Source organism: Gopherus evgoodei, chromosome 1 (assembly GCF_007399415.2).
Source record: "Gopherus evgoodei ecotype Sinaloan lineage chromosome 1, rGopEvg1_v1.p, whole genome shotgun sequence".
NCBI lineage: Eukaryota > Metazoa > Chordata > Testudines > Testudinidae > Gopherus > Gopherus evgoodei.
Window position 1 is genome coordinate 112,630,628 of NC_044322.1, and position 12,246 is coordinate 112,642,873.

At 42.9% G+C, this 12,246-nt stretch overlaps 1 protein-coding gene across 9 annotated transcripts in view; it reads right to left on the reverse strand.

Annotated features, from left to right (window-relative positions):
* Window positions 1-12,246, reverse strand: part of CCDC138 (coiled-coil domain containing 138) — a 78,898-nt gene that overhangs the window by 19,646 nt on the left and 47,006 nt on the right. For 8 of the 9 annotated variants that reach the window (XM_030569371.1, XM_030569338.1, XM_030569308.1 and 5 more), the window contains one exon: window positions 10,264-10,440. In XM_030569371.1, coding sequence (XP_030425231.1) covers window positions 10,264-10,440 — 177 coding nt within the window. Of the gene's footprint in view, window positions 1-9,267; window positions 9,926-10,263; window positions 10,441-12,246 lie in introns of those variants that run through there. The other variant, XM_030569356.1, reaches the window with a different exon arrangement.

Consider the following 12,246-nt stretch of genomic DNA (forward strand, 5'->3'; position numbering starts at 1 on the left):
AGAATTTTTTTTTTTTTTTTTTACAGAATAGAGTGTAAAATCCCAGTGTTTTCAATGTAGTCTTCAAGTCTTTTGAGACACTGAAATTTCTCATCAGTCTGCTGAGAGAACAGGGTTGAACCTTCCCAGGGGGAATTCTGAATAGTCTGCTGGACCTCCCATGGAAGACTCAAGGCTTGACCCATGAAAGTAACACAGGTTAGACAGGTGTTTTGTCTAACCTGTTCTTAAAAATCTCCAAAGACGGGCACTCCACATCCTCCTTTTGAAGCCTATTCCAGAGCTTAACTACCCTTATCATTAGAAAGTTTTTCCTCATATCTAACTTAAACCTCCCTTGCTGTAGATTAAGCCCCCGTTACTACTTGTCCTAAATTCAGTGGAGTTCAATGGAGAACAATTGATCACTTTCCTCTTTATAACAGCCCTTAACATATATAAAGACGTATCAGTTCCCCCCGGTTTTCTTTTCTCAAGACTAAACATGTCCAATTTTTTTAACCTTTCCTCATTGGTTAGGTTTTCCAAACCTTTTACCACTTTTGTCGCTCTCCTCTGGACTCTCCAATTTGCTCATATCTTTTCTAAAGGGTAGTGCTCAGAATTGGACATAGCACTCCAGCTGAGGCCTCTCCAGTGCTGAGTGAGTTAGACAGTTACCTCCTGTGTCTTACTTTTGTGTTAATATATCCTAGATTGACATTAACCTTTTTTCCAACTGCATCACATTGTTGACTCTGATTCAATTTGTGATTCACTGTAACTTCTAGATCCTTTTCCCAGAACAGGTGGAAATCAACACTCTAAATAAAAATTAAGTAAAATAACAAATGAAACTTACTCCAAAATTCTAATTAACTATAGACAAGTACACTAACTACATACAAGAAAAAACAAATTTTCTGAAAGGGAGAACACTTGCAGAGCAAAGCAACATGCTCTGACTACCAGTCATGAGCAGTAAGAAGAAACTGAGGGAGGCTGAGGATGGTCCTTTATATCATCATGCAACAGCATGAGACAGCAAAAGGTTCATGCGCTGCCATGACAAATATCATTAAGGGAAATATCTCTGGCTCTGGTACACTGGGCACATACATACCTGAAATGTGCATTCACTCACAGAAGAACCTTAACTCTTCCCCCACAAACACTACCAGCTATCAATCTTTAACCATTCTTCTGAATACAACTCCTTATCAAACTATCCTCTCCCAACACAACCAATAACTACTTCACCGAGTATCCACAACTATTAGTGTTGGGGAAAATAATTTAGTAAAGGGTGTAGGCCTTGCTGGAGCCCTAGGCATGGTTAAAAGTATGAACCAAGGCTGTGAGTCAAAGTAGGCCTTGTCAGAACAGCAAGGCTAGGTATCAGCTAATCAAGTAAGTACATTGCTAAGAGGATGATACAGGAAGTCACAGATTCCTTGTGAGATAAGGAGGGAATGACAAAATAATGGATGAGGATGTTTTGTTCAAACTATCAGATACAAGGTACAAGGATAGTAGCTAACAACGTCTGGAGTGTAATAAGTAACTTGTTTGTACCAATGTATAAAAGAAAATGTCAAAGGAGGGGCAATTTTGTATTGGCCGAGTGTCAAAACCTAGTCCCAGATTTGGACCTTAGCGTCCAAAATATGGGGGTTAGCATGAAAACCTCCAAGCTTAGTTACCAGCTTGGACCTGGTACTGCTGCCACCACCCAAAAAATTAGAGTGTTTTGGGGCACTCTGGTCCCCCCAAAAACCTTCCCTGGGGACCCCAAGACCCAAATCCCTTGAGTCTCACAACAAAGGGAAATAAATTTTTTCCTTTCCCCCCTCCAGGTGCTCCTGGAGAGATACACAGAAGCAACCTCCGTGAATCTAAGCAGAGGGAGTCCACCCTCTCTAATTCCAGTCCTGGAAACAAAAGCACTTCCCTCTTCACCCAGAGGGAATGCAAAGTCAGGCTAGTAAATCTAACACACACAGATCTCCCCCGACTTCTTCCTCCCACCAATTCCCTGGTGAGCTGCAGACTCAATTCCCTGGAGTCCCTCACTAAAGAAAAACTTCAACAGGTCTTAAAATAAAGCTTTATATAAAAAAGAAAGAAAAATACATACAAATGGTCTCTCTGTATTAAGGTGACAAATACAGGGTCAATTGCTTAAAAGAAATATGAATAAACAGTCTTATTAAAAAAGAATACAATTCAAAGCACTTCAGCCACTATATCCACTATATACAAATAAACAATAGAAACCTTACTGTCTTACTATATTTGTACTCACAACTTGGAAACAGAAGATTAGAAAGCAGGAAACAGAAATCACTTCTCATCCAAGAGAGCATACAGGCAGAAGACAAGAACAAAGGACTCACACACAAACTTCCCTTCACCCAGAGTTGAAAAAATCCTGTTTCCTGATTGGTCCTCTGGTCAGGTGCTTCAGATACTTATTTCCAGGTGAAAGAGACATTAACCCTTAGCTATCTGTTTATGACACGCCCCCCAAATTGCAGACAGTGGGGAAGCTCACTGGCGACGATTTTCTCCTAGAACTTTAAACTAAACAGATTAATACAACACATGCACCTTTACATATACCACTAAGTATATAACTAACAAACTTTTATATTTTAAGAACACTTTTTAACTACTGGATTTTGGGAAACTCTTACGGGAGAGTGCATCAGCTACTTTGTTACAAGCTCCTGAGATGTGCTGAATTTCAAAAACAAAATCTTGGAGAGCTAAACTCCAACGAAGAAGTTTTTTGTTGTTCCCATTGGCAGTATGAAGCCACTTTAGTGCAGCATGGTCAGTTTGTAGCTGGAACCGCCGTCCCCACACATATGGGCGCAGCTTTTCCAGGGCGTACACAATGGCATGGCATTCCTTTTTACTGACTGACCAGCGACTTTTCCTCTTAGACAGTTTCTTGCTGAGAAACACGACAGGACGGAAGTTGTGATTCGTTGCTTCCTGCATGAGAACTGCTCCTATACCACGCTCAGATGCATTCGTGGTTACTAGGAATGGCTTGTCAAAGTCCGGGGCCCTGAGCACAGGGTCAGACATGAGCGTCGCCTTAAGCTGGGTAAAGGTCTTTTGACACTCATCAGTCCACTTAACTGCATTTGGCTGGGTCTTTTTGGTCAGGTCGGTCAGTGGGGCAGCGATTTGGCTGTAGTGTGGTACAAATCGCCTATAGTACCCGGCCAAGCCTAAGAAGGATTGGACCTGTTTCTTTGACCTTGGGATAGGCCACTTTTGAATAGCATCCACCTTGGCCTGTAGGGGGTTTATGGTTCCTCGACTCACCTGGTGCCCCAGGTAAGTCACTCTGTTTTGGCCTATTTGACACTTTTTGGCCTTAACAGTTAGTCTGGCCTGCCTGATGCACTCAAAGACCTTTTCCAGGTGTTCGGGCCAGGAGTCTGAAAAAATGGCCACATTATCGAGGTAGGCAACTGCTTATTCTCCCAGTCCTGCTAGTAGACCATTTACCAGCCTTTGGAAGGTGGCGGGTGCATTTCGAAGGCCGAAAGGAAGGACATTAAATTCATACACCCCCGCATGGGTGACGAATGCTGACCTCTCCTTGGCAGGTTCATCTAGCGGTACATGCCAGTACCCCTTGGTTAAGTCTATTGCAGAGATGAACTGGGTCCATCCCAACTTTTCCAATAGCTCATCGGTGCGGGGCATTGGATAGTTGTCCGGACAAGTTACCGCATTTAGCTTACGGTAGTCCACGCAAAAGCGTATTTCCCCATCTGGTTTGGGTACCAGAACCACTGGAGATGCCCATGCACTGGTAGATGAGCAGATTATACCCATCTGTAGCATGTTTTGGATCTCCTGTTTTATAGCAGCTTGGGCATGAGGAGACACCCGGTAGGGTGGGGTTCTAGTGGGGTGAGCATTACCAGTGTCAATGGAGTGGTATGCCCGTTCAGTCCGTCCTGGGGTGGCTGAGAACAATGGGGCGAAGCTAGTGCACAGCTCCTTGATTTGTCGCCGCTGCAGACGTTCCAGGGTGGTTGAGAGGTTTACCTCTTCCACGCCACCGTCTTTTTTCTCTTCGTAGTAGACACCGTCAGGCCACTCAGCATCATCTCCCTGGACTGTAAACTGACAAACCTGTAAGTCTCTGGAATAGAAAGGCTTGAGAGAATTAACATGGTACACTCTAGGCTTTAGTGAGGAATTAGGAAATGCTATGAGGTAGTTTACAGTTCCCAGGCACTCCTGGACCGTGAATGGCCCTTCCCATGATGCTTCCATCTTATGGGCCTGTTGCGCCTTCAAGACCATAACCTGGTCTCCTACTTTGAAGGAACGTTTTCTGGCATGTCTGTCATACCAGGCCTTCTGCTCTTCCTGAGCATCCTTTAGGTTCTCTTTAGCAAGGGCTAAGGAGTGTTGGAGGGTGCTTTGTAGGTTGCTTACAAAGTCCAGAATGTTAGTTCCTGGAGAAGGCGTAAACCCCTCCCATTGCTGCTTCACCAACTGTAATGGCCCCTTAACCTCGTGACCATACACAAGTTCAAACGGTGAAAACCCTAAACTGGGATGTGGTACAGCCCTGTAGGCAAACAGCAACTGCTGCAACACTAGGTCCCAATTATTGGAGTATTCGTTGATGAATTTACGTATCATGGCCTCCAAAGTTCCATTAAACCTTTCCACCAGGCCATTGGTTTGATGGTGGTACGGGGTAGCAACCAAGTGCTTCACCCCATGCATTTCCCACAGTTCTTTCATGGTCCCTGCCAGGAAATTAGATGCTGAATCAGTAAGGATGTCGGAGGGCCAACCTACCCTGGCAAAAATGTCTGTTAGGGCCAGGCACACAGTGTTAGCCCTGGTGTTGCCTAGAGCTACTGCTTCCGGCCATCGGGTAGCAAAGTCCACGGAAGTCAGTACGTACTGCTTTCCTCTGGGCGTCTTTTTTGGGAAAGGACCCAGAATATCCACAGATACTCGCTGAAATGGGACCTCAATTATGGGGAGTGGCTGGAGAGGGGCCTTGATCTGGTCTTGGGGTTTTCCCACTCGTTGGCATACCTCGCAAGACCGGACATACTTGGCAACATCCTTGCCCACCCCTCCCAGTGGAAGGACTTCCCCAACCGGCCCTTGGTTCTGTTCACCCCAGCATGGCCACTGGGATGATCATGGACTAAGCTTAAGAGCTTCCCCCGGTACTTAGTTGGAACTACCAACTGTTTTTGCAGCTGCCATTCTTCCCGATGTCCACCAGAAAGAATCTCCTTGTATAAAAGTCCTTGGTCTATAACAAACCGGGATCGATTAGAAGAGCTGAGAGGCGGTGGGGTGCTCCGTGCCGCCGCCCAAACTTTCTGAAGGCTGTCATCTGCTTCCTGCTCAGTCTGGAACTGTTCCCTTGAGGCTGGGGTCACCAGGTCTTCCTCAGACTGTGGACTTGGGCTTGGTCCCTCTGGAAGAGATGTAGGTGATGAGGTTGTTTCTGTTGCTGGTGAACCGCTCTCCGCTGGTGCACCTGAGGGTATTTCAGGCTCTGGCTGAGCCTTTTGGGTATGGCTGTCTGTTGCTTCTGCCAGTTCTGGCTCGCTGGTGCTCTCTGGCGTTGAGTTTGAAGATGTGGTTGCACTTGCTGGTGCTGGTTGCTGTTCCAGTTCTGGGCCTGGGACTGGAGGTGCGGTGGCTGTTTCAGTGGTTGGCATAGAATCCAGGTCCACTACCTCTGTCTGGGTCTCTGGTAACACAGACGGGGCCTCTGTGGACGGCTCAGGAACAGGAATGGGTCTGAAAGCTTGCCTGGTTTGGCTACATGTAACCATTCCCACTCTCTTGGCCCGCTTCACCTGGTTGGCCAAGTCTTCCCCCAGTAGCATGGGGATAGGATAATTGTCATAGACTGCAAAAGTCCACATTCCTGACCAGCCTTTGTACTGGACAGGCAGTTCAGCTGTAGGCAAGTCTACAGCTTGTGACATGAAGGGGTAAATTGTCACTTCGGCCTTTGGGTTGATGAATTTGGGGTCTACGAAGTATTGGTGGATAGCTGACACTTGTGCCCCCGTGTCTCTCCACGCAGTAACCTTCTTTGCACCCACTCTCAAATTTTCCCTTCGCTCCAAGGGTATTTGAGAGGCATCTGGGCCTGGGGATCTTTTGTGTGATGGTGGTGTAATGAACTGCACTCGGATGGCGTTCTTTGGACAGTTGGCATTGATATGTTCCAGTTCATTACACTTAAAGCATCTTCCATCTGATGGGTCACTGGGTCGAGGTGAGTTACTGGAGACTGGTGAGGTGGAAGATTAGGGCGTCTGTGCCTTTACTTGGGTTGTATGTGGGGTCTTTGGCTGTCCTCGGTTGTAGGGTTTATGGTCGCTGTGCTCCCTGGGGTATTCGTTCCCCTTGACAGTAGCTTTTTTGCTTTCTGCCACTTCCATCCATTTGGCTCCAATCTCCCCGGCCTCAGCGAGATTTTTGGGTTTTCCATCTTGTATGTACCGTGTTATGTCCTCAGGAACACCATTCAAGAACTGCTCCATTTGTATGAGGAGGTGCAGTTTTTCCAAGGTTTTAACATTGTGTCCTGATATCCAGGCCTCATAATTTTTCCCAACGTAGTAGGCGTGTTTGGCAAATGACACATCTGGTTTCCACTTTTGGGTTCTGAAACGCGGACGGGCATGATCCGGGGTTATCCCCATTTTGTATCTGGCCTTGGTTTGAAAAAGTTTATAGTCGTTCATTTGCTGCTTAGGCATTTTAGCTGCCACCTCTGCTAAAGGTCCACTGAGCTGTGGCCTCAATTTTACCATGTAGTGGTCTTCAGGGATGCTGTACCCAAAACAGGCTCTTTCAAAATTTTCCAAGAAGGCCTCGGTGTCATCACCTGCCTTGTAGGTGGGAAATTTTCTGTGATGTGGAACCATAATTGGCGAAGGGTTGTTAAGATTGGCTGGTGCATGCAGCCCAGCTTGCGCTAAGTCCAGTTCATGTTTTCTCTGTTTTTCCTTCTCTTCCATTTCTTTTTGTTGTTTTTCCATTTCTCGGCGGTAGGCTACCCCTTCTTCTGCTTGTTTTATTTTGTGGGCCACTTCTTCTTCTTGTAGTTTTCTGTGGTGGGCTGCATTTTTGGCTTCTTCTTGTTTTTGTAGCCTTTCCATCTCTTGTTTGTGAGTTGCCTCATCTCTGGCCATCTGTGTTCTGAGCAGTTCTATCTGTTTTTTCCATTGCCTCGAGCTGTACTGCCTTTGGTTTTCATGACATCTTGTTTTCTTGTGTTGGGGTGTCCTCCGGTGTTTATTGTCTGAACTGCAGGCTCTGTTGCCTCCTGGGGTCTGCCTAGCAACAGTGCCTTTTTCCCTTTCTTTCTCTAGCTAATTTTTTCAATGTAAAGTAAACCAGAAAAACCACTTTATTTGCATGTATATAGTGCTGGTATTTGCCTCCTAATGGGAGTGCTATTGTGTGATAAAAGACCCTTAACAGTCTCTTAATGGTTGTTTGCTTAATATGCAAGCCACAGCTGTCAGAGAGAGCAGAGAAAAAAAAATTCTCTCTGGTTCCCTTTTAAAACCAAACTGTTTCTCTCTGCTAAAAAGCCCCTAGCAGAGAAAAGAAAAATATAATATTCCTACTGGCTTCTGGATTCTATCCCACCCCTGCCACCATATCAAAACCTAGTCCCAGATTTGGACCTTAGCGTCCAAAATATGGGGGTTAGCATGAAAACCTCCAAGCTTAGTTACCAGCTTGGACCTGGTACTGCTGCCACCACCCAAAAAATTAGAGTGTTTTGGGGCACTCTGGTCCCCCCAAAAACCTTCCCTGGGGACCCCAAGACCCAAATCCCTTGAGTCTCACAACAAAGGGAAATAAATTTTTTCCTTTCCCCCCCTCCAAGTGCTCCTGGAGAGATACACAGAAGCAACCTCCGTGAATCTAAGCAGAGGGAGTCCACCCTCTCTAATTCCAGTCCTGGAAACAAAAGCACTTCCCTCTTCACCCAGAGGGAATGCAAAGTCAGGCTAGTAAATCTAACAGACACAGATCTCCCCCTGACTTCTTCCTCCCACCAATTCCCTGGTGAGCTGCAGACTCAATTCCCTGGAGTCCCTCACTAAAGAAAAACTTCAACAGGTCTTAAAATAAAGCTTTATATAAAAAAGAAAGAAAAATACATACAAATGGTCTCTCTGTATTAAGGTGACAAATACAGGGTCAATTGCTTAAAAGAAATATGAATAAACAGTCTTATTAAAAAAGAATACAATTCAAAGCACTTCAGCCACTATATCCACTATATACAAATAAACAATAGAAACCTTACGGTCTTACTATATTTGTACTCACAACTTGGAAACAGAAGATTAGAAAGCAGGAAACAGAAATCACTTCTCATCCGAGAGAGCATACAGGCAGAAGACAAGAACAAAGGACTCATACACAAACTTCCCTCACCCAGAGTTGAAAAAATCCTGTTTCCTGATTGGTCCTCTGGTCAGGTGCTTCAGATACTTATTTCCAGGTGAAAGAGACGTTAACCCTTAGCTATCTGTTTATGACACCGAGCAAACAATATTATGTTGATTAAGCTGATACCTTGTCACAGACATACATATGATAGTGAACCTGCTTGGTATGAGGGGCCCTAGTACCATGCTTTGAAGACAATAAACCTGACCAAGCCTTTGCCACTGAACGGAGCTTGTGGTCTTTCTTTACGAGTAATGGCGAGGTCTGCTGAATCAACATTAGCTGCCAGCTATACTGGTGCAGCAGACACCGTAGCTTCGGAAGTAACACTGCAACACTAGAAGCACAGGGGCGTGTGAAGGAGGATAGGTGAGTTGAAGAGAGAGGGGCAGAGTTAAAATCAGGCGAACACATGTGACATTCATCTCATTAGGCTATTTGATGCTGTTCAGCCTTCCACCAGTAATATTTTTAAGAGTATCTTTTTTAAGGCAGAGCAAACAGTCCCATTTCCACCAGCACAAACAAAGACACAATGGGGAGTTTGGTTTGAAATTTAAGTTCTTGGAGAAACCAAAATAAGTATGTAAAAATGCCCAGCTGACTACCTTCAATATTTCTAACACAGGGGCATTCCCCTCTTGGTCCAAAAACCCAGAAATTTTTACAAAACAAAAAGGTTTATGTATCAGGGATCCCCTGATACAGCATCTGACCCATCCTCTGACTCAGTTTCCCCTTCCTGAACCCACCAACAACTGCACACAAGCTCTCGTTTGTTGAGTAACATCCTTTCTTGAGGTCTGTTTTATTAAAATAATATCACAGTTCAATGTCAACTTATATTAAAACCAGACTTTCCCCAACCATACATTTCCTTAGTCTCTTCAACAGTTCTTTTCCAAAACCCAGGTCCTGCTGTTTGGTGCTTCCTAAAGCCTCTTCCACTTAAGGGTTCTGCCCTGGTCCCACACATGCCTGGCACAGAAGGCCTCTTCTCCAGGTCCTCTCTAGCCCTTGGTTTCCTGCAGAAGCCTTCCTGCAGGTTTCTCATCCTCTGAGTAACCTCTTTCATATAGGGAAGCAGTGCCTCTTATCTGAGCATCGGGGATCACCTGATCGCTATCCTCAACACCAGTCACTTGGGGATGCAGTTTAAAAGTGGCACAGGTAAGGCTGAGCCCCCCCACCCTCCCTTTAAGGGCTAGGTCATCCAGCAACAGTAAAACAAAAACAAACCAAAACGTCACCTAGCCATCTAGAAAAGTCACTTTTTCTTATAAGAATTGGAAAAACTGAGCAGCATCAGCTACTCACTCAAATTATAAAGAAAGTTCATACAAGAGCCTGGCTATTTTCATGTCTCCACCTGATGGCAGAAGGACTTGCATCCAATGTCTGTTCTAGCACAGACTGACTTCTGAGAAACTATAAATGCGCCCATCACCTACAAGAGCAATGGAAAAACCTTAGAATGAGTTGCAAAATGTAACAGGGATAAATCAGAAAACAGATCTAACAATATGCTGCATATATTTAAGAAATAAAAAAAATCCCAAAATAATTTACTTATACATAAAGAATGAGAAACAGCTAACTCATGCAGCTAGGGAACAGCTTCACAACTGCTGTATTTAGATGACAAAAAGATAAGTATTACTTGCTACTACATATTACATCAGAAAGGAAGTACGGATTGTTTTTCACTTGGGATTTAAGTTTCATTGCATTTGTTTTTCATTTTATAATGCTATATTTTTATTGTTTAAAATTAAGCAAAGTTACCAGATTCCATTGTCATCTGAAGTAAACCATCAATGGCATTGGAAAGCAGACCTCTACTGGATATTCTTAAGTGACTTAATATAACAGGCACAGATTGGTACTCTAAAAACAAGGTCTTTCCTTCATCTGTCTTCAAGTCCACGCAAAGGGAATCAAATGCCTGAGCCAGATAATCAGCTGAAAGAGACATTAAAATGCAAACAATTTTATAATCAGAGTTCTAATGACTAATCTATAAAGCTTAGTATAAATAGCTACTCTGAAATTAATAGCTATAAAAAAATGTAGCAAAATCTGAAGATTAAACGGATCAAGATATTAAGGTTTAAATGGGTAGACCTTAATTAGAAATATAGGAAATATTAAAATAGACGATTTACTGTGCCCTGGTTTAAAGTAGGGAACAGGGAAGTTGGGGGTGGGCCACATTTTTTTAAAAGTATGACTTATAAAGGTCAGATTTAAGTATTGTGCTCAAGAGATGAAGTGAACCCTCTCCTGCACTCAATAAAGCTTTATAATCAGGTTAAAATGAACAGAAAGGCTTATTTCTATACTGCATGAATGATGAATGCAGAAATTCAATTTTATTTTCAATATCATATTATTCCCAATATTAATAAGAAATAGATCTACACAATCAGTGAAATCTCAATCCCTATTGCTAAGAATATTTTTTTTTCACATCACTAAAGACTTCAAGGTGTAACAGTTTGCTTTATGGCTTTGAAACATAGAAACATGTTGCACTGGTTTTGAATTCTCAGTTAGTCTAGCTCCCCTACTTTGTTTCCTCTTCTCCTACAAGTTTCTCAGCAAGTGCTACATAAACGCCAATAAACACAAATTTTAACTAGTTTAACATTCAACTTTAATTTTTTTATACAAATTAAACTATGAAAGGGAAGGACAAGGATAGGATAACTTTAAAGCCTGCTTATGTACAAATCTATTGTTTACTTTTCTTCAGATTTTACATGTATGATACATAAAATATTTAAGACATACTGCGCCAATTTCCTAAAAATAACATGAATGTTGAAGATAAAAATAGTCAGAAAGTGACACAATTGTAACTTTTGTTCTTGTATTGTATTCTAGTTCCAGCAGTAATTAAATGGACAACCTGAACTTCTCTCATACCTATCAGGGCCTTTATTTAGGACAGTACTTATGCACATGTAACTTTAATGCACAAAATAGTCCATTGACTTCAAAGGGACTACTCATGTGCTTCAAGTTAGTCACATGCTTTTGTATCTTGCTAAATTACGGCTGTAGATACATTAGACCGGGGCAGGCAACCTGTGGCAAGCGAGCTGATTTTCAGTGGCACTCACACTCCCCAGGTCCTGGCCCGGGTCCAGGGGGGCTCTGCATTTTAATTTTATTTTAAATGAAGCTTCTTAAACATTTTAAAAACCTTATTTACTTTACATACAATAGGTTAGTTATATATTATAGACTTTTAGAAAGAGACCTTCTAAAAACGTTAAAATGTATTACTGGCACGCAAAACCTTAAATTAGAGTGAATAAATGAAGACTCGGCACAGCACTTCTGAAAGGCTGCCGACCCCTGCATTAAAGGGCTTTTTCCTTTGAAGTGTGGTATAATGAATAAACCTGCTTAGCTTGAGACTACGTGTTCCTCAACATTTGGGAGATATCTACTAATGTGCTCAGAGATGAAGGAGAAGAGTACTGGATAAAGACAAAGATCGCAACTACTCCATTTTCATTTACTTTCACGATGATTTGTTCGGAGGAGAAGTTTAATCTTTCAGTTTATATGCTGATTACTTCTACAGTATATTAAAATATACAGGGACTTGAGACTCAGGGTTAAATAATAAACTCATCTCAGTATCTTAAATAACCACAGGTCCTATATTTCAGATCTCCCTATTTCAAATTCCTATTTAGAAATAAAAACACACTACTCAATTACAGTAGGAAATAATTTAATATAATGGAGCCATTC